Source organism: Pollicipes pollicipes, unplaced genomic scaffold (genome assembly GCF_011947565.3).
Source record: "Pollicipes pollicipes isolate AB1234 unplaced genomic scaffold, Ppol_2.1 Scaffold_6138;HRSCAF=7277_pilon_pilon_pilon, whole genome shotgun sequence".
NCBI classification, from domain to species: domain Eukaryota; kingdom Metazoa; phylum Arthropoda; class Thecostraca; order Pollicipedomorpha; family Pollicipedidae; genus Pollicipes; species Pollicipes pollicipes.
The window spans coordinates 22,669,538-22,693,000 of NW_023596818.1; the positions used below are offsets into that span (position 1 = coordinate 22,669,538).

The following is a 23,463-nucleotide window of genomic DNA, read 5'->3' on the forward strand; positions in this document are numbered from 1 at the left end:
TTGAGCACCAACGTTTGCTCAATTACCTTCATGGTTTCTGAAAAAGGCTGCAGATCGTTCAGCTCCCTCTTTGAGGACGGTCTGCTCGAAGGTTTTCAGGTTAGATACAAAACTGGATGCAACGGCATTCAGGCTCTGCTTACGGATGCCTTTTTGCAGGCGTTTAACCAGACCTGCATTGCACTTTTCAAGGACATCTCAGGTAGTTTAGCTGGGCAACGTCGTTGACAGTGCAATGGTGTAGCACCCCACTAATAATTGTCCTGATGTCCTTTAACTGTGAAATCACCACCAACAGCACCCATGCTGAGGACAGGTCACTCGATGCGGATGGCAATCTGATCTACTGTCAGCCCCAAAATAGCTGGGTGTTCGCCGGCGTCCATCCACATGCAGGAGGCCAACTCTGTCAGTGTCAGCAGCACATACACCTAGCTCCGCATTGGACGCACACGTTGATTGGATGCGCATGTTGATTGGATGCGCAAGTTGATTGGATGCGCAGATTGATTGGATGCGCAGATCGATTGGATGCGGAGATGGTTGGAACTTTTACAAGATTCCGACCAGCAGTCCACCCAGCTCGAACCAAGCTTGAACCCAACCCCGAGAAGTTGGGCACTGGCACCCATGTGATCCGGCCCCATCTCGTGTGTTTTGAACTGCAGCGGGAACTATCTTAACAGCTTACACCAACCCAACATGAAAGTATGTATAGTATTCTGCCACTTGTCGCCCGTGATATACGAAGATTTCAGATGGTGTGGTGGCACAGAATTCATAAGCTGCAGTTTGGGACCAAGCTTGCGGGAGTCGGCACAAAATGTTTGCCGTATCCCACAAAAAGCACAATTTACCTCATGAGACGGTAAGTGAGTGACAATTCTCTCCCAAACGTAAACAAACTGTAGCAATATGGTGCTGTCAGATCCAGACAAAACAGATGCTATGTTGATCATATCCCCATTTCAACAACAGCAAAAAGCAGCAAAGCCTAGGCACCTCGCTCACTAAAAAAGAAAAAAATGATGAAAGCACGCCTGCGGCATTCACTACAGACAGCCTCAGACAGAAAGGCTATTCGTCAGATGTGGTTGAAAACATGAGGTAGTGCTGACTGATCTGGACCGATGAAGAATAACATTGTACTACTGTCTTATACCTATTACAACAGGGGCCGGAGGCCGAGCACCTTGGATTTTGTGCGAGCAGAGGCAAGAATGATTTGCGTTTTCCAGATGTAAGGATGACCTGATCTCACAAAGTCAAGTTCCTAGGCTTTTGTGAGGTTCCTCGGCCTTTGTGAGAAGAGTGACTTGAGTCACATTTCCATGACTGCTGCACAGTTTATCCATAAGGTGATGAAAGCTGCCTTTTTAAGCGCGGTATATGGCTTTAATCTTTAGGTGATCATATATCAACAAAGGTGTGACGTCATATGTCAGCGTTGCACGTTATCCATGATAAGGCGAGCGCAGATTTAAGAGGAGATTTCCCTCTGTCTGAATTCTGGGAGACTGACGCCAGAAATTTGCTGCAGGTTGGTATGTCCATGGTCCCCAGCCACCTGGAATGTGATCCAAACATGGCGCTGACTGAGATTCGGCAGCTAGAAGCCCGCCGGTGGTTAATATAAAGCCACAAAAACTTTCACAGCGCCTATGTCGTGGTTAGAAGGATCATGGACTTGCGGCCATTTATTGGTGATTATACACGATGTTAAGTGCAAAAACTATCTGATGATGAGGTAAGACGGTAATATTGGCATTATTCCTCGGGGAAAAAACCAGGATGGTGAAACAACTTGCTTCAGAACATTCAAATAGCTTGCTTGCTGTTTAAAAAAGACTGAAAAATCGAGTAGGATCATCGTCAGCCGATTTTGACTTCACTTCTGCTATTTTTCAATAAAGGCATGTTGCTGAAATATCGACGCAACTATACCTTCATTCTCCTGGTTTTTCTCTAAGCAATAAGGCTAATATTACTGTCTTATCTATGTGAATAATGTTCCTCGCTATTGCACTGAACAACTTGCGTAATTCTGATAATGAGGTGGAGAATGATTCACAGAAGCAGAAGACGTGCTGGGAACTAAACGAAGGAACGAAACATAACACTATTAACAGCTCACAGAATTGCAACAGCGTTTGCAGCATCCAGTAGAGTGCATTCCAGCTTTGATTTCAGTGGTAGTAAACGCCAGTTCTGATTCCGCACAGCACCGTGAGGTTATCAAGGACAACATGGATCATTGAAAAATGGCATGCCCAATGACACAGCTCAATTGATGGCATTGATGCACACTAATATGGATAACACAGTTTTGATAGCCTTACTCATTGTAGAAAAATCAGGACAATGAACAGAAAGATATGTTGATTTTTCCGCCTTTATGGAAAGAATACCAGTAGTGAATAATATCAAAATATAAAACATTAAATAAGTTCAGAATTTCAGAACACAAAATCATCTTAGAATATCTTATCAATATGCATGGTATTCCTCGCAAATGCACGCAAGAAGTTATGATGCACACTACTAAAGAGATCTCGTATTGATCAATGCACACAGCCGGCTAGAAGCTTATTGCAAGAAATGTTTACCAGACAAAACACTGAGTGATCGCTTTACTAGTGTGACCACTGACCGGCTGAACGCCGAGGGGACGGTGACGTCGCATTGCTCGCTTTTGACAGAATCAGCTTGATGGGCATCGAACGTTACAGAGCCCTATAACGGCAGCCGACTTGTCACTTGGGACGCGTGTCAGGCTGGGCGGTAAGTGATAGATTATCTCGTCTCCGTGTGTCGGATTCAAAGGCGCCCGGTGGCTGACCTGAGGGCGGACTTCCCTGATTCGGGGGTGTAACACCAGCGTCTGCTGATTGGCCACCCGCTTGCTATGGCTGAGATACGTGCTGATCTTAACTGTAAGCTTAAGAGCCCTGACTGTGATAATGATAAAACCTCCCGTGCGAAATTTCGTCGGATTTTCAGTTGATGTCGTGCGTGTTGTCTCCGGTGCATTTCCATCGGCATCTATTCTGGATACTTTTTTATGTTAAGGATTGCAATTTGGTCGAGTGCTTAATGATACAGCTTGCTCCAACAACAGTCTTCATTGGTTTGTGTGTGCCTTAATTTCTGAACCCATCTAACTTAACTCGGCGCCTGTCGCCGTTCGTGCTCGTACTCGCATCGCATTGACGTGCCGTCTTTTCGCCCGGATCTCGTTAGGGATGATTGGGGTATGGTGTCTTTATCTGCATCTGTGGGTGATGAGTGACAACATCTTGTACAGGTGTTCACTCCCGGGCCGCTCCGCTGGATGCTCTCGCTCAGCTCCGCCGCCTAGGTGGCGACTTATGGAACCGCAGTCTGCCTCAGCGGCTGAAGCAGTGCGCTCGCGGCTGCGGCGTGACACCCGTGGTCAGATTTTCAGACCGATCGCAGAAGACGGGAGGGCAAGTCGATGTGGCGGAGAATCTGTACCGTTGTGGGCTGCAGTGCTACTGCCGGTGTAAAGGTGACGCAGTTCCTGGCCAGTTCAGCGCGTGTTTTGCTGGTGTGCACCAGCAGGTTTCCAGTGAAGTGGCCATCATGGCGCGGCGCCACACATCCCAGGTCACGGGTTACGCGGCGGTACCTGCCCTGTGCTGTGACGCATCACCCCTTACCGCGACCTAGGTTGGGAGCCGTTGTTTTGGGCGTGAAGATCTCAGTTTATGGTTAAGGCGGTATCTGCCTGCGTCTTGGTCTAACCTTCGAAGACGCCGGCGTGACTTTGCCTCCAGACTTGTTCGAGCTTGTCCTTTACTAGGGCCCTGCATTCTGGAAATATTTCATTGTTCTTCCAACCTTTATGTCCGATACCCGGACCAAGCCGTCCAATTGAGGTCCTCTGTCAGCCGTTCCAGCTATTACTAAAGACGTAGAACGTGCCGCCCACCAGCAGCCTTAGATTAGCTTTCCAACAACTACTGGGTTCATCCAATGGCTGGAAAAATGGGAGTCTGGCAAGAAAAACTGTGGGGAGGATACCGAGACACAGGTCGTATTTGTGACGATATTTTGGGAGTGGGTTAGTGCATCCTTTACCTTCGCAGCTTTTTATTTTTGAGATGTGGGGAGTGGGCTGAAAACCTGTGAGGAGTGGGGAGTGGATGTGGGGAGTGGACACCTAATTGACAATCCGTTCATGAATGGGGAATTGCAGACACTCTCACTCTTATCAATCGAAGCATCAGCTCATTAAAAATTCACCCACCCTTCGCAGCAGCGACGCCAGACTGGCTTGCTCCCCTTCCCCGTTCCTCCCTCATCAACCTCATGGCACTATAATTGTCTTGCGGCGGGCGCTCTACAGAGATCAGAAACGTGAATGTTCCTATTTTTACCTTATTCTTGATCTATGAATGTTTATTTTAATCTTGCCGCAACGAGATTTCTGCTATTGTGGGCAGTGCCCTCCCTCCCCCCCCCCCCCCGTCCATTATGACGCTTTGTCACACGTTTATGGCAATACAACAATAAAATTCTGCATCATCTTGTATTATGATACACTTAAAAAGAGCGGGCTTCTCCCTTCAGGAGCATTACATCCCTTATATCATATCACTGCTCAGCACGACATGAATTATCGTGAAAATGGTTGTGTTTGCCTGAATTGGAAGGCCACTGCATTCTGAAAGAAAAGTTTATTTGTTTTGCTTTTTAGTCTTAAAGAAATGTCATTGCTCTTGATTTCCATATTAATAATTTTCCACATAACCATTGTGAATGTTCAAAACGGCAAATTAAGCCATGTCATTGTTTTGTCACCATGTCTCAGTTTTGAAAATCCAGAAACGAAACCACTGGAAATAGCCAAAAAATGCGGCAGCTGACTGCGAGCTCAGCATGCACAGTAGTAAGTATGCAAGGATGTACAGTAGCAGCCATTTTTGACTCCTGAAAGATACCGATGTAAGCTGACCTAATAAAAATGCCCAAGGCCATAGCTATTCAGTCGCTCCCGTGCTCTTTCCGAAAATCGCACAGTGGGATTCAAGTCATAATAAACCCCCATGGACGTAATGATATCAAAATATAAGATATTGGGTGGTTAAGTCCTATCGATTTTGCATGAAATGCCCCCCCCCCCTTTCTCTATCTTGCCCTACATTTACCGGCACCGGTTGGTCACCGTCGGAGTTGCAGTTGCCAAGTCTAATGCGTGGTGCTGTCGCTTCGCACATGTGAGAACGTTTATAAAGCCAACGGTTTTGAATTTCAATCAGTTATTCACAGTCGACAAGTCTAAACGTTGTGATTTACGTGAAATGAAATCGTAGTTCTTTTAAACTGCAAAATTACAAGAACGAAAGCTCATTAATTTGTTTAGCACGATAAAACTACGTCGCGCTCACGTTTCATTAATCGACGGACGGCAGCGGGTCGAAAGCCGACCTAATCGCCATCAGCTGTCGATAGCGAACAGGAATGATCACCTTCATCGCAGTAGGCCAGGCGGATGGAGTGAAAAGCCTGGTTGAGAACAACCAGTTATAAAAATCAAAACAACCAGTGATACTTAACCAGGTGTCTTCTTATGTTGAAATGTTGAATTTTCTACTCTCGTTTCATTCACTCTTGATTGAAAATATGTCGTGAGGTGTACGTTTGCGGTGTACAAACGGTACATATTACATTGACGACGTACCCTGCCATTTAGGACGAGTACGTTTACTTTAGTGGTTTGTGACTTAATTTAGAGAAGATGGCAATGCGCTCAACAGCGGGACAGTAAAAAACCTGGAGGTGAGAGGTCGTTGCTGATTCTGCCGGACAAGTAACGATGCAAATGAGTGAATGGGTGTGTGGGAATGAAAGGGCTTTATCAAAGGCCGCGACTCGTTCATCTCTTCGACTGAGGGTTTCAACAAACTTTAAGACACCTCACCACCAGCAGAGAGGTGTAATTTGGCATCAGTCGTTGGTTGTGGTACCCCACTTGCTTGCTGGAACCATGAAGCCAGCATAGCACAGCAATCAAATTTCAGTACAATATGCCTTCGTTTTTGGAGTTGTGTAGATTCCAAAGCAAATGCAATCCAGCCTGTCTGAATGCACATCGTGGAGCTGATTCACACGACTTGGACAGCTACAGCTATTGCAGAAGTTCGTTGTTGAGGCCGACGTTGCTAAGAACAGCGCACTTTCGTCTTCGTGAACCCAATCTCCTAAGAACTTTGCTCGTAAACCAGCGATTCCCGGTGCTTGTTGCACTTTAGGTCACATTAATTCATCAAGTGGACGCCACAAAGCTGGACGTCTTGGAGAGGCCCTGCGACGTAGCTTGCGACCTTGCCTTCGAAGCTCAAACCGAAGCACCTCGTGGGTTCTTGAGACAGCTTAGATGATGGATTCGAGTATTAAAGCGATCGCACAATCGAGCCACTGGAAGTGCTTCTGGTCGTGAAAAAGAGTAGTCTAGTCTCTCATTGTTATCCGCATACTGGTTGGTGTTCATTTAATGTCATTGAACGAAAGTTTATGCCTCTGGAGATCCCAGAACAAAGACAATGAAAGCGGACAGTGGTATATCGCTGCGAACTGAAACTCAACGAACCGTGTACTGTGTGCGGGTTTGCTGCTCTCCAGAAGCACGCAATCAATATTGAGGTCCAATCATTTTTCAGTATCCACGAAAATGCGAATAAATTCCTAGTACGGTGTGGTGCGCTTCAGCTAGGTGACCAGCAAGCCTTCTCATCGGTCAGTACCTTTGGTTGCTTGCCTTCGAAGGCAATTTATGTTTCGCCACCGCTCCTGGAAAATGCTTGACGTTACCCACGTGTTCTGTGTCACTTCCTGTTGTTGGACCGGCAAAACAACAAGCGGATTAAGCAAACACGGTTTAGAACAGGATCCACGCCGTCAGATTTCATCGAGCGTTCGCATGGGAAATGCGATAGTTAGTTGGAGGAGTTTCTGAAAAGGCAGAGTTCGTGAGTGAGGGAGTGTGAATGCATCACTGAAGGGGCGGTGGAGAATGAGAAACGCAGTAAGCGAAATGAAAATGTTGTTAGCAAACTCCTAAATAAAGATTCGACCATGATGAATTGGAACTTATTTTAAAATGTCACAAATATATCGAGTGTACTGCACCTATCCACCCTGGTTTTCTGTCCCACAAGAGCACTCCTCAAGCTCCGACGACAGGGCCGTTGTAGCGTTTAGCCCGAACCTGCTGAGCATCAGATTGTGCCACCCGACATCGCCTGCATCGAAACGTCCGCTTGGATGGCCGGCGCGGCGGCCCTCGCTGGCGTGATGTGATCGGACAGAGCGCAGCGGCGCGAGGCGAGCGCGGTGCACAGTGTCCGCGATGTCGGGGCGCGCTGCTGCATGTCGCCCTGGTGGAACGAACATTGCGACCAGGCCCCGCCGACCTCACCACCGCCGCCGCTCCGCGGCAGACGCGGTGGGCGCCGCTTCCCCGGCGGGAAAGCGCGGACGCGCCGGCCCATCTTGACCCCCAAGAGCGGTCACTAGACAGGAGAGGCACGTGCATCACTTCCAAACGCGGAACTGCGTTTCGAAGCGAGCGATGAGCGAAGCGAACCCTCGGTCGGAGCATTACCTGCACGCTCAGAGGGGCACGGTGCCGTCCGCCGGGTCGCTGGGGCGGGGCTATAAGGCAGCCTGATTAAGTGTCATTTAATGGGTCAAAACTGACTCCGGGAACTACAGAGTTGAAAGGATGGCACGATCCTCTTTGCAGAATAAGCACCAGTCACGGGGGTAGCAACTGACCAAAGCGTCTAAGATATGTGGTTTCCGATACCGCTAGGACACTTTGGAGATGGTTGTGCCCCCAAAATGCCCTTTAGAGTATTCACTTTACATGCATGAAAGACGTGTGGGGGAAAATACCACTCCGCACGGAACGGAAACTCGACCCGAGCAGGACGGACAGACACAGGGGTACACCGCACTGCAGGGACCGCAAACTGGGCCGGGACATGTCAAAGACTTCAAGAGCTATGCCGCACTGCAGGAAGCAGGAAACTTGGTCAGGACAGGACCAACACGTGCAGAGTTATACCACGTTTCAAGCAACGCAAGACTCGGGACTGGTCTGAGGGACAGGCGCATGCAGAGAAACGCACCTGTGCTGTCCAGGAGACGGAAGCCCAGACATTCTACAGACACCCTGAATGGCGACATTTGTTATTAATTATGAGTGCAGAGACCTACAACATCGGCCGGTTGGATGGTTTGTGCGGCGCTTTCAGCTTGCGAGTGTGGCTGGAAATGGTTTGTGACCTGCACTACACAGTGGGTTCAGACAATCCAAACGCGTTTGTTTTAGCTCGACTCCCTTGAAACGTAATTTGGGATTTAATTAATTATTTCACATGCAAGGTGATTCAGCGTTGACATATCAACGACTGCCGCAGGGGACGAGGAAGCTCGAGATCTGAAATCCGGTTCGAATCACGTGACTTCCTGCACTAGGTCGTGAGACGTACGCCCTCTCCAAAAGCCGTTACGTCATCTGGTTACCAGACTGATTAACTAGCAGTTACGGGTTACCAGCTTATTTCCTGCCCTGTCTTATCTTTTCCCCTGACTTTGCAGTCAAATGATTACGTCAAGGTATGCCTTTCTTTTCTTCTGGCTTCCTGTTTACAGACGAGCACTCTTGCCGCATACCAACTCCTGCTGAGATCTGAAATCCGGTTCGAGATGGCGGCTTTTCAAAAGCATGTCCCGAATCAACTAAAAAGCAAATGTCACCTGAGCGCCGTCCACATGAAGACATCCGTTTTCTTGACGTGGTGATTAACTGCTGAATCGTCGGCAGATGTTTTCAGAATCGAGATCCGGGCTCCTTTGATCAAGAAAGGTAGCCAGCGATGGCACTAAATCACGAGAGTGGCATCGTCACAGCCGCTGAATGTCACCCAACAGCCACAAAGCACCCGGCAGCCCAGGCTTAAGCTCCGGGACCCTGCATGTTGACCGATTGTATTTACGATACGGTGACAACGCTTGCTCTTCCAGGAGATTACTGATGCGGACTCGGCGAACCAGCTTAGCCCAAATTCCTGCTTGTGATGTGATCATTGACGCAACTCGGGGGCAAGCAGCCTAGTATGGGTGGGCTGCAGTCGTTCAAAAGGAGTGTTCCACATTTACATCGGGTTTTAACTGAGATCGACATTTTCAAGATCATTCACCGCATTGCAGGTCACAGTTCAGCCATTTCTAAAACTTCAAATCCTCTCGTTTCTGAGCTGAGCGCACGCAAACTTGCGCAGACTATTTTGCGCCGCCTGATTTGAAATTATCCAATATGCATGACGTCACAGAACCGTCACACAAAGCCCGGCTCCTAATGGCCGTATTGTGTTGATGCTGATGACCACTGAGTTATCCGTGGTTGAGTATGTCAGCACGAGTCGTCACATTATTGAACCGCACAATGCCGAGGCGTACGGAAATCACTACGTTGGTCCTGGTCCCGAGGCCCGAGGTGGTGAGTACTGTGATAAAACTGATTTCCACCTTAAGCGCGCCATGTTCGAGCGATGCTCGAAGTAACTGCATGGTGTTGCGGCTGATTCGACGGCACAGATTCATGAAATTCGGTGCATCACGCTACAATGCTATTAATGCACAATAAACATATTTTGCATGCAATATCACAAAACCATCACGCTTAGCTCCCCCGATGCTCTCCAGCACCGAAGCGCCGCCAAAGTCCCCATCCGAACACCACATCTATGAAACGGAATGCCAGCGGCAGTGGTCCACTCCAATGCAATAACGTCAACAGCGCATAAACATTCGCAGCCGCTCTGGCAGCGCAATTTCCGTCGCCGGCTAGACCGTCACAACGCCGGGCTTTGCGGTTTTGTTTTGCTCGTGTTCTCTTGCCGTGTTTGAGCTGCGACGCAGTGCGCAATTGACAAGATCTTCGAGACATTTTGTGCTGAGGCGACTGTGACACACACTGTCGCGCCAGCGCGAAGTTTCACAAAATGAGTTGAGTGGGAAGGCTGAGCGTTGGAAATTACCGCAACCTATCACTAAAATTCGTCAATAAGCGGGGTTCTCCCAGATGTCGCTCGCTTTCATCTCAACTTAATTTTGGAGAGGCCGCAGCCCAAACTGAGGGGGGGGGGCTGCTGCAAAAGTTGGGGAGGGGGCTGGAGTTTCCCCAACTAAATAGGTCTGGAACTACGCGTCTGGTGCCACCGTTTGTGGAGATTTGACAACACACGCGCGCGCGCACACAAACTCGTACCTGAGGCAGTGACATCGGGGGTATATTTGCCACACTATAACCTGTGGTACTACGGGCCTACACACAAACAGTTCCAAAACTTTCGTTGGGGATTTAGAAGATGCAGATCGGCATGGACAATTTCCGGATCATGGCCGAAACTGTGTTTTCAAAATTACCCTTTGGCCCACAACAAATGCAAAAGTGCTAAAATGTTGCGACGTTTATTCTTTTTTCTGCATTTGAATATGTCGTTGCCGTCTGACAGGGAGCAGCTGTAACCATGAAGGTAGGGCATTATCTATGAAGATGTTTCGCAGCCGTACGCCCATACAAATCAACAGGCACATTTTGGCGGCCCAGTCTCCCCAAATGCTTACGCCGTTGCATTTCCAAATGTGTTGCTCATCCAAGCACCGATTGCGCAAGCCTGCAGCACGTTGTGCACATATAGGTGCACATCACCACATTAAGTGTACACTCATCGGTCTTCCCTTCTCCGCGCTCTGTGCATCCAGTCCGTGTCCGGTAAAGCCCAGGCACAACCCGAGCTAAATTCGGACGCGGTACGTAAGAATGTCCCGGTAAAGCCAATGTGGGGACTTCTGGACCACCCTCAGTTAGCCCGGCGATCCAATCAAGCCGTTTTAGCATCGAGTACTGGTAAAGACAGGACACGACGGGAGTGGCAGTCGTCGCTTTTCCCGTCGGATCGCGACTGTCCTAAGGTGACTACCACTCCTGCACAGGGAGTTACTGGAAGTCAGACATACCTCCGGCACATACTTAAGTGAACGAGCTTCGGTGTTTCAAAATTTGTGCGGACAAAGGATTATGTTCATTTACCTGTTCAATACAAAATAACAACTCGTGGAATAAACAGGGGCTGCAGGAAATACTCGTGCTGAGAAAGACAAGTTATCTCCCACCACGAAACGGTTGTTAAGTTCTGTTTGGATACCTGGGGCATCTCCAGTGACGGGCCATTCGTGCTTATGTTGGACCTGCCTCTTTTTTGATGGCCGGTATTCGACACTTTCCATTACCGTATAACACTTGAAGCATTATGTGTCATTGGCTAAATCAAGGATAGGACATTTAATCCTCTCCAAAAAGCTGTAGCTTGCAACCGACTTGAAGATATAGACCAGTATGGCATTTCACGGAATTGGTCGCTGGTAGAGCACCCCTTGCGCCATTTGGATTATTTTACATTCGCCGAAGCCGGTGGAGAATACCTCACAGGCTGGTGATCCACCAAAGCGGGACGTCCAATGTGATCCCCAGATAGCAGTTAAAAACAAAACATAGCTGGATAACCGCTTAACTGGACTAAACCGCTTAAACATAGCTGGATAACCAGCCCTCGCCTGAACGACGGTCGCCAGAACGAGCCCCCTATCCTGAGCAAGGAGTTCGACGCTAGGTTCCGCGTACCGGAAACAAGTCATCACTGGCACCATCGGCCGCCAGAGGCCCTCACGGCCCCGAATTGACTCTTCAGGGACACTAGCTGGCATCACGTGACCGAAGGAGGCTGAAAAATCGGGCGGACGGTACCGCCAAAGCCTGTGCCTTTCCGTACATCGTCCAGCCGTAAACGTACCTGCAGCGAGGTGATGACCTTGCAGGCGACGTTGCCGAAGAACCAGGTCTGCGTGACGTCAACGGTGACGGTGGGCGGCAGGCAGAACAGCAGCACCAAGAAGTCAGCCACCGCCAGGTTCACGATGAAGATGTTGGTAACGGTGCGCATGGTGTGGTTGCGCAGCACGGCGATGCAGACGAGTGCGTTGCCCACCAGCCCCACCACGAACACGACCAGATGGCACGCGATGAGAAACCAGAGGAAGGGTGTGGGCCACATCGTCTTCAGGATCTCCTCCAGCTTTTCGGCGTCGGAGAGCGTAGTGGCCTCCGACGACATCGTCATGTTCACCGCCTCCGTAGTGGAGACGGACCGCGACTCCATCCTTTTTCGCAGCCTGCAGCGCAGGTGCCCGCCCAGTGTACACCGCTACAGGGCCGCACTTCTCGCCAGTTCCGTCGGCAAAACACCAATCCCCTCACCAGCAGAGAAGGCTGGGCTGCGGCACAGAGATGACAGGGGGGAGGGCAGAGGGTGTCCTCCAGCAGGTGGGGCTAAGCCTGACCGGTCGTCCGCGGACAGTCGCGCGGGAGAGGGGAGGGGAGGGGGTGTCGAGCTCGCCGGCGGTGAGTTCAGCGTAAGTCGGTCGCCACACGAGTCCTGGGCGCGCGAACGCCGGCGCCACCCGCCTGGGGACCTGGAGACGGCCGCAGGTTCGTCAGGCCACTGGCGAACCTGCCGAACCGGCACAAGAGCTGCGGTCAGGGCAGTGCCTGAAGCGTGGTGGACTGCGGACAGCGCGGTCAGAGCTGCGGCGCCAGGGCAGGTCGGACCGGACCTCCTACCAGCGCCGGAGGCCGGCACCGACTGCCGCCGCCGCCGCCGCCGCCGCCGCCGCGACCGCCGTGGCGTGCGCCGTCCGAACAATCCGCTAACACGCCGCTCGACCCACCCGATCTAGAGCGCACGCATGCGGTGGTGAGCGAGCCGACCGACCCTCTGTCCAACGACCAGCGGACCCGCCTGCTCACCGCCTGACCAGCGGACCCACCTGCTCACCACCTGACCAGCGGACCCGCCTGTTCACCGCCTGACCAGCGGACCCGCCTGCTCACCGTCTGATCAGTGGATCCGCCTGCTTACCACCTGACCAGCAGACTCGCCACCTCACCGCCTGACCAGTGAATCGGAGGCCCAGTATCACTGAAGCATAGAGCCAGGCTGGATGGCGTGGCGGCCGACACATCGACATGAAGCGGTCCAAATGCATAAAGAGCGACCCACGCATGAAGTATTCCGCGACGGATGCAAAATACACAACTTTATTTACTCTCATTGCATTTCAAGCAACAGCATCAACCGTGTTGTAGGACATGCCAGCTCGTGGCTTCTACACCAGCGCTCGTCATCGTCATTCGTTCTTGTTCATCGCTTCCATTCGAGGTCAGGCAGCGCGCGTTCGTGCTTGACTTAGCTGGATTAGGACGACACTGAAAAAAGTCCGAAAGCAGAAAAGAGTAAAACGTGTGAGGCCCTCAAGCTGTTTGCAAATTTTATAAGTTTTGATTCGCGGTTTTCACTATTGCTAAGCCCCACATAATCAGATGTGTGTGCTTTTCAGCATATTTTTTAAAAATATTTGTCCGTGGTTGTCACAAGTGCCCCACTACTGATCAGTGAAAAGGGTCAAGCCTTTTTCAATGTGTCACCCTTTATAAGGAGTCACAAGAGTCCCAGGAACAACAAATTTAGATTTATTTTGCCGGTCTTTATCCTTTGCATTGTGTCACCGCTTAACAACGGATTGGGTTAAACATTAAACTCTGAGAATGGGATCTGCTGCCCTACAATGGTGCCCAAAGGTAAACATGACATTTATCAGCAAAGTCCAGTTACACTTGGCGGGAATTTAGAAGACAGGCACCAAAACCACCTCTAAATCGCAAGAGGGTGTCTTACCTTATGTTATCAACATCAATAAGGAACTACAAGAGAGCCTTTACACGGACCGGCCCGCAGCACCGGCAAAGGTGAGTATGCCCGCTGAGCGGAATTCAGAGGACTGGGCTAATACACTGGCTCTTGCGAGGGCGGCCACAGTCCAGTCCCCGACGGTAGAGACCCACCACAGGAACCACCAAAGCATCCAAGATCGTTGCGGCCAGTGCTAATAGCATCTCAAAACGCAGCGTCCAGTGTTCATAGCATCCAAAATGCGTTTAATTCCGTGTCCCGTGCTCATTGGCGGAGTTCGTAGCAGTTACGCTCGCAGCCCACAAAGTCATCGCCATTCATTGCCATTCAATGCTCATAACATTCAGCGATCATGACGTCCCGTTGAAACTTTGATTAGCACTGTTGTCTAACTTCTGGACGCCATGAACGCTATATGTATGAACTTTGAATGTTGCGATTTTGAATGTTGTGAGCGTGGATCAGGTGATTCTCTCTGCCCGGGGGCATTGGACGACTTTTGGATGCTACGAACGCTGGATGCTGCGATCTTGGACGTTTTTACCTTTGTACGTCATGAACTCTGGGTGTCTCAATACGCATTAACCACTGCGGAGTTTCAGGTGGGGCCTGCTGTGACGCATGCGCAAGTGAGGTCAGGAACTGCGCTGGCTAAGGTGGGGCTAAAAGGACCGGCTGCTGCGTTGGGTATGATATATGTATGATGCATCTAGTGGTCTAGCAGTCCGGCAGTTCCACTGGTCCTGATGGAACCTGCCGCCCTCGGGAGACCGATTCTCTTCTGGTCATGATGAGCCCGGCCGCTGATATGGCTCCGGTGATCTCGACCGCTCTGTATCCCACGTGGATCGGACCTGGTTAGGCCTAATCCCATATTGCCTTGCACACAACTCCAAAGTAGTGGTGCTAAAGATGTGTTGACCTAGCAGGGCTATAACCCACATGTTGCTTCATGAATACCACGGTTGTAATTCTTCGTAAGCTCACAATGCAAGGGGCCGACTTGTTTTGGGCAGTAGATCTTACTTTAGTTTGCATTTGTGCTTTGTGTTGCCATGTTATTTTGCCAGCACACTTTATTTTTCTCCCATTTTGTCCTGTTTCTACGCGATTTGCTATCTCTTGTTGAACAACTTCTGCAAGACCTTTCTTTACAGTCCATCATGATGTTTCGCTTTGCTAATGCCTCAGGTTTTAGTCTGTGTTTAGGTTTTGGTGTCTAAACTAGGCCCCTTATGTATTGCTCATACATGTTTGCATGACAAGCGCAGCTTAAAGGGAGTGCTTCACACTTGCATGAAGTTTTGAACTCAAATAGTCATCTTGAAGATCATTCGGTGTAGCTCACGATTCAGGTCGAGGTCAACAAAAATAAAATTGTCGTCTCGTTCAAAGCTGGCGTTTGTGACCATGATTTCCAAATCTAACGGCCGCCAATTCCCTCTCAATCATTGTTTTGCAAAGCACAATGACGTAGTCAAACAATGACCTCGCGAGGAGCATATTTACTAATCACAAAAATTATGTTGTCCAGAGCAGATTTTTCCACTGAAAAGTATACAAATATATATATATATATATATATATATATATATATATATATATATGTATATATACAAGTGAGCGTTTTCATGACACATGATACTTGCTTAAATACCCCAAGCTTAAAAAATCCCTTCAATACAATTTTCGTCCATCCTACCTGATCCACGCTATCGCCTGCATCCTTGCGACCCCTCATCACCGGGGGCCATGGGAAGGCTGAAGTGCCCCTCAGCGGAAGCGCTGTCCGAGCGCCAAGCCCTTACCTCGAACAGGGCTCCCCGCGCAGACCAAGCTTCGGCGGAGGGCCTCCAGGTGCCTGTGGTCCTGCCCCACCGCTATCCATTCCTTTCCATCTGATAGCCCTGAAATGGTCACCTCTGACCAAAATACTGTAATCCCAACCGAACAAAATGGGATTAAGCCATCCACCCTTCTTTCACCCGCCTTCCCACGTGTCATCCGCGTCTCCATGGCACCCCGTTTGTCCGGCGCGGGCTGCATGCCACAGCCAAGAGAGGGCGCAAGTGCTTCCTGGCGAGAACCACGTCCGGACCCCCGCACACACTCCGAAGGATGTCCCCATGTGGACTAAGTCTCGGTGGAGGACTCCCCGATGCGTGCAGTCTTGCCGTTAGGTATATGTGGCCTCGGTGTTGCCCCACGACTATTCGCTGTTCTTTATGCTTTAGTATTGAAATGTTCACTGTTGGTCTAGACTGCTTTATTCTCAACCGGACCAAAGCTGATAAAACTTGTTTGCATGGAAACAGCGCATGTCATTCGCGGGTATCTGCTTTGTGTGTTGCAGGACGCCAGCCGTGCTTAGATGCCTTCAGCTTGGAACGCTTTACAGCATTACCATTCTTAAAGGAAGTGCTCCACATTTGTAGAGGGTTTTAAACTTAGATGGCTATTTTGAAGGTAATTAAAGGTAATTTATAGCCATGCCGTTCTTAGCCCTCCCCTGATAGAGGAGGGGTTCGAGGCGGCTCCTACTAAGGTTTTTTAGGATACCTCTCCGTCATGTTGTGCAATCGCGCTTAACTTTTCAGCAATCTACGGGATATTCATGACACGCGTTTTGACATCAAAAGGTGTCCTTAGCTCTCCTAGTTCCAGAGCAGCAGCGGTTTCTGAGGAACACTGTACGGTGATCTACGGCCTGAGCAGGCGGCGGGCGGCAACCGACGATGCTGCGGAACGCACGCGGCGGCGAGCATTGCTACAGTAATGAAACTATATGTCATACATGTGCGGTCAAAATGCATAAAACTAAACACCATTGTACTTAGAATTAAACAAGATACACGCATGTATAGTTTTTTTTTTGTTTTTGTTCTTGTTTCTTTTTTGTTAAAAGGCACGGTCTCGTATCACGTTGTAAAACTGAAACCGTCCAATTTACGGGAAAGTTTCACCTTTGACCTTGTCATAATGGGATCAGTTATTGACCGAGGCATTGAAACATATTACCAGTCGCGAAATCTCATTGAGAACGATTCCCCGGTGCCTTATTTCCTAAGTTATATCTCAAAAAGTGTCCTAATATCATGTGGGTTGCATGTCCCCCACCCCATCAGTCTTTGTTACGAAAAATGGCGAATCAGCGAGACAATTCACATGCGTTACTTTGTTATTTTAGTAAAAAGTAGTTCGGACCATCAAATGATAAAAATAAATAGAACTCTTTGTGTTATCCAATGTATTCTTCAATTTGAGCAAATCACATCGGTTTGAGCGTGATAATACATGATACAGAGCGCACAGGAATGCTACTTTCAGGTGCATGACGAAAGCAATACTTGAAGAAGACTTCAGTAATGTCTCACGCTCTTGTTTCCACGTGGTTGCATCCTCATGTATCCCATAAAGCACGGCGTAGCTAGAAGTTGTCATCCGAGCACCGCAATCTTTCAGCTTCAGTGCAAATTCCGCCAAAGCTGCGACGGCGACCAGGTTCACTCCGGGCGAAGGTCACTGAGTTCACGACGTACATCAGGTGAGTTGGTGTAAAACTAAGACTGCTGGTGCAGTCAGTCCAATGTGCTGCAGCCTGCAATCGTTCACAGTTAGGACGCACCAGGCCCTCCAGACAGTAGGGTAGGCAGGGGGCACGAGGGGCACGTGCCCCCGCCCCTCTTCGGTTCCGAGGATCCCTCGGTGCCCAAGATGTACGGGTCGATTTGAGGGCCTGAAAGACCCGTAAGGCCGGCCGGAGGTCGCATTCAGGGGCCCGGCCATCAGGGCCAGATACTCCAATGCCAGATTATTGCCCTGCGCGCTGATCAGGGGTCCCTGGAGTTAATAAGGGTCTATGTGTTGGCCACACACCATCAATAACGCACAGTCGGCGCCGAGTCTGCATAGGCCTGAGGGCCCACTCCTCTATCGGCTACAAAGCCGCGGCCTGCGATTTAAACTGGTCGGGGCCCATGCATGTTTCAGGGGCTCACAGTGCCCAACAAGGGGTCCCGTTTTTGCAAGGGGCTCCGAGCCGACCTAAAGCAGTGTTCAATGAGGCCTGAAGAGGGGCCCGGGCGGCACACCGGAACCGACGGTCCAGCGCTAGGTTGGAAGGCAAAAGGACGGGAAGGAATTGCTACAGGTCACTTACAGAATCATGGCTCGTAGAATCGTGACCTGTTATTTCAGTCGGAGGTCCTCTTGCGCCGTTTGAAGAACCTCTGAGACAACACTGTGCGAAAGATCACGAACACTGAACAGATGGCTTCCTGTCAGTCTGGACCCTAAAGGCCCATTTCCCAAGCAGGAGCAAGGCCGAGGTCACGATTTGCATTGGCCTGAGTACTTGAAACAATGGTTGGGACCTCTGTGTCGATCAGGGGCCCACAGAGCCTAAAGGGGGTCATGTGTTGGCTTGTGACCTCAAGTCGGTCGCGGGGTTTGTTTGAGGAGGCCCGAAGAGGAGCCCAAAAAGCTCCTCGGGACCAAGCATCAAGATCCCGGTTGGGCTCGGGCCCGGTCCTCCACCCGTAGTGCGGTGACTTGAAATATCCGTTAGAGAACTTCTATAAGGGCCCTCATTTTAGGGTTCTTTAACCATATTATATGGGGCCTGGATGAGGAGCCAAGCAGTCCGTTCGCTGAAAAAAGCAAGCAACACCATCGAGAGTTCTCAGAGCCTATCGATGGTCGATCTTCTCTCGGCAGAGAGCCACACTTTACGAGAGCTTCAGAGAGAATCTTTTTGTTTCGGGCTGTTCTTTTTTCTACGAGTTTCTCAGCGTCGACGCAAATTATCTCGTATGAGAACGATTGATGCCATGATCAGTGCCATGCCATGCCATGCCATGCCATTAATGCCATACCATGAGAAATGGCAATATTGAGACAATGGAGCATTCTCGAGTGAGATAACTTACACTAACACCGAGAACCTTGCAAAAAAAAAGAACGTCCCGAGACCAAAAGACCCCCTCCAAGGTCCTTGTAAAACGTGGCTCTCTGTAGAGACCAAACAGACGCCTGTATCGTCTTCGAGCACTTTCCAGTTCTCGCCCATTTGTAAATCATCGTATTGATAAACTTGCAATATGACCATGCAAGACATTTCTGCATCTCCATCAACACCCACCGAAGACAAAAACAGAAACATTCATATCAGCGTAACAACACAAACGGAGTGTAGTCAATACCAAGCCCAACAGAGTGGCTAATCTGCATAACAACAACGGGACGACGTACCTCAGCAGATTTACGCGCCCCGCAGCAAAACGACGCGTCTCCATCGACATACGCCGGGGACACGTCACAACACAATGTCGTGTCTGCGAAACACAGCACAGAACTACTCCCCTCGCAGCTGAATGACGCATCCAGCGGCAGAAAAAGGCGTTCTGCAGAGAACAACGCATCTCCATTGCCTTGCACTGATGAAGAAAACCAAAGCTTCCATATGAGCGTTAACGCGCGCCCGGGTGGCCAACTGGATACCCTTCGCTTGGGTGGGGATCATTTTGACCCCTGCCCCCCGAGATCTCAGGAACTAAGAGAGCTAGAGACACCGAATCCACAGGGTGTGTTGACCTGTACATGATTCCCTTAGGTCACAGTTTGAGGTTCCTAGGTCATGATCTCTGGGTCAAATAAGGTCAAACAAGGTTAAATTCAAAGCTGGTGTCCAGAGGGTCCCTTAAACGTAGACAACTGTTCTAAACAAAAGGTCACATGCCCAGTTAAGATCAGTGACCTTTCTTGGCCTTTTGAAGGTCATGGTGACCAAAATCATACAAGACTTCTTTGAGTTCTGCATTTGAATAAGTGATGAAGATTACACTAGGAAGTGTGTTTCTAAAAACAAAATGTTAACCTGGGTCATTTTAGGTCAGTGACTTGTTTTGACCTAAAAGAAGTTCATGGAAAGTGTGTAATGCGGTTCCTGGTATCCACAAATTCGAAACGAGCACCAGAAACTACCTCATGCAGCAAGCCCTAGAGTAATAAAACAGGTTGGTTTTGGCCTTGGTCTGACCTTTATATCCAACCCTAGGTCAATGTAATTTGTTCATTCAGTTGTTTTGTTGCCTAAGAAAGCATTTAAAAGATATGTGGCTTCGTCTAACACTCCGTTGTTGGATCAGATTGAAATGTTCCCTAGAAATTGCTTTCGCTGAACCTATGGCCTGACCTTGACCTGCTGTAGGTCAGCGACCTTACAAGGTATCTCTAAATTTTTGATGTCAGACGATCCCCTATTCAGTTGTCTACAGTTATGTAAAATTTGTTGCGGGGTTGCTCCGCGTCGTTCGGAAACCATTCCGGAAAACGTTTTGGGCTGGTCAATTTGACCCACCCGAGCGCGTGTTAAAAACAACCTAGTGTAGTCATGATGCAGCACGGCGGAACGATGCATCTGAACCAAAACGACAGAACGTCTTCCATCGCAGAACGGCACGTCCCAATACAGTGCGACGTATCTCCATCGATAGACGCGTGAGATTAGATTTCCAAGTCAGCCGCGACACAAGCTGGCGTTAACTTTCAACGACGCTTCAGCGCCGCACGGAGTCACTGGATTCGCGCGTCATCATCACCGATCCGCAAGCTGCTTATGCCCTCCTTCTTGATGTTCCGCCTTCTGGTCAGAGCCCAGTATGACGAGGGCATGACACCGCAATCACGCACCTGCACCACGAAGTGTTGCAGGAGACGTTGGCCGGGCGGCGCTCGCGCAGGCCCCTGCCCAGTGCCTGCGCGAAGAATGTGTATGATATCGCCCACAGTAGAACGGCAGCCACTATCCTCCACACCTCCGCCACCGTCATCTCCCTGCCTTCCCGGGAAAGTGGTTTTCCGGTCAGGCCATTAACCTTGGCTGCCGGTCGTTTTGCCGATAACTCGGGACAAGACAGTGCACAGCATCGAGGTGTCCACAGCGACCGCATCTAAGTAAAAACACAGCAGCGAGCAGGTGAAAGCTGGATACGAGTAACATCTAACATCAGCTCCAGCTTAGACATGATTGGTTGCAAGAGCCACAGCCAGGTTGAGCGCTTGCTGGGGGGGGGAGGGGGGGGGGGGGGAGCTGTGGGACGGCGATGCCAGAAGGGCAAGGTGGTATCCAGGGGGCACCGCAGCCACCAGGGCGGGGGAGAGGGGCGACACACATTGGGTGCCAGGGGACCCGTTACCCTCCGCCTGGCAGGCACACCAGCTCTATGTATTAGCCCATAGTGATCAGATGAGCCACGGTTCACAGGCCAGTGAGTCGGTGGGGAGTGACTTGGAATAGCAAGCAATGGATGCAGCAACGCGTGCTAAAGTTGGCCTCAAAATGATAACGGAGACAGACACGACAGCCTAGCTTGAATGGCTAGGCTTCATTACCTCACGTATGATGAAACCACCACAGTTGCATTTTTGCGCCGCTGACCTTTCAACAAGTAGTTAATGCGAGAGCACTAACTTGTACAGAAATTCAAAATCGTAATGACTGAAGTGACGTCGCGTGCCACGAAAAGTAAAACGCTTTTGGCTGTAGCAGAAAACGGTGAAGCCAGCGATCCATTCTTAGAATTTTGCCGCAGTACATTTTCTGGTGGTAAGACGTAGATAAACTACTGTGAATGTGTGAAATATTTGCCATCAAGGACATGGAAATCCGCGAACTTGGGCTTTATGTTTTGATTGTTCTGCAGTATGAAGAATGCGAAATTCGAACTAAGGAATGTGACTCCAGCGATGTATGAGGAATATGGGTTCCACAGATTTGACTGCGAAGGGATATTAAATAGTCTGCGCTGCCGGCATATCAAATTATCTTGCATTTGACGGTAAAATACATTGAATTACACTGCTACTAAAATCAGTGGCGAAACTCCCCCAAAATATCGCCGTCTTGTGTTTTGTTATTATTATTTTGGCACCGTATTTGTTTGGTCACGCCAGTATCCAACCAAATGTCTAGGGGAATGCGCAGATTTGTTGTGGCAAAGACGCATGTTTACTGCTACTCCCCCACAGAAATTTATTACACACAATACTTGCGCATCTCAAAAAGTTGACTTAAATACTACGTTACCAACTAGGCATGTGCGTGGGTACCTTGTTAAGACGTTCATCCGTAGACTACTGAGGCGTAAAACATAATTCTGTTTTCGATGAACAGCTTTTTTCCGCCACGCGGAAGCAGAACGACTTATTTACACTTCGTCTGTATACATGTCCGCTTACATGTGTCTGAGTAGCAGTGGCAAATTCACTTCACTCACACTTCAGCCTTTCCCCTGTCGTTTCTATTGGTTCGATTACAGACACATTCGACTGTTATGCTGCTGCCTTACCCAGATGTCTGCTCACTGGCGACGAATCTCGCTTTAGGTATTGTGAAATGTAATGTGTACATTGCGCTTGAGCTTCTGCGTGTCCAAAACACACTGAACTTCGCGGCCAGACCTGTGCCTGGGGTGCGGCGCTGGGAACACATCTTGCCAGCACTATAAGCGCTTGGCTGGACAAGGTTGGAGGAGATGCGTGCGCCGCCAAGATTGTGGGCAGGTGTAGAAAGCCGTTTTTACAGCCTGTATCCCTCAGCAACATCGGAAGCGTTCGTCGCGCCCATGTGCCGTCGCGTGAGACCCGTGTCGCGGCAGCCGGGATGCCCCGGCTCCCAAGGTGTCGACTGGTCGAAACTCAGCGGGAGTTTGCATACAGAGCCGCATCATCCTGGAACGCTAGGTCTACGGGGCTGGCCACTGCTGACAGCAGCGCGTGATGTCGTGCTGCGTTTGGGGTGGTTTTATTGTGGTGTGTGCTTTCCGGTGAGCGTTTTAGGCGGCAACCGTGCCTTACTTTTGCTATTTCATTTCGTCGTGCTTTGCCTTCAGCTTTGCAGCGTTGTGTTGGCACTTGAACTGAACACGTGATGACCACCGCGTGGAAAATTATAATAAATGACTGTGACCAACCAAGGATTTCGTCAATGGGAATGCACGGGCATTTTGGTGCTGCTTGGAATTTGATGTCTGTTGAAAAGGAAGGTTCGGGGGGCCCTTTGTGGTGCCACCTGGAATTAAGTGTCTCTGGACAATAAGGATTATGACGCCCCGAAATGAGTGTTTTTCGGGCCCCACCACCAATCGTACAAATCCACAATTTTGCCAGGCTGAAAGGTAAAACAATTGCGGTGCCCTGGATTTCGGTTCCCTTTTGAAGTAAAGGCGTACGGTCCCTTAACACGTGCCCTGGTGGTCGGTCGAATACCATTCGCTCGGGTGGGGGTCAATTTGACTGCGCTGAAATGTCAGGAGCTGAGAGGCTTAGAGGCACCAAATTCACAGCGTGTGTTGACCTGTATGTGAACTCACTTACGTCGAAGTTTGGGGCTCCCAGGTTATGACGTTAGGGTTGAATACGGTCAAATAAGATCAAATTCCAGGTTGGTCTTCGGGGTGCCCCTAGAACATAGATAGCTGTTCTCAGCAAAAGGCCGCTTGCTCACTTCAGGTCAGTGACTTTGTTTGACCTTTTGGAGGTCATGGTGACCGGAACCATGCAAGAATGCTTTGAGTTTTGCATTTGAATAAGCGACAAAGTTACGCTAGGCAGCATGTTCCTA

The 23,463-nt window shown here is 49.7% G+C and overlaps 1 protein-coding gene across 1 annotated transcript in view; it reads right to left on the minus strand.

Moving 5' to 3' along the window:
* LOC119105469 (orexin receptor type 2) overlaps positions 1-12,251 on the minus strand; it is a 152,693-nt gene extending 140,442 nt beyond the window's left edge. The window contains exon 1 of the mRNA XM_037228934.1: positions 11,886-12,251. Within this exon, the coding sequence (XP_037084829.1) occupies positions 11,886-12,251 (366 nt within the window). The remainder of the gene's footprint in view (positions 1-11,885) is intronic.
* Positions 12,252-23,463: the final 11,212 nt, after the last annotated feature.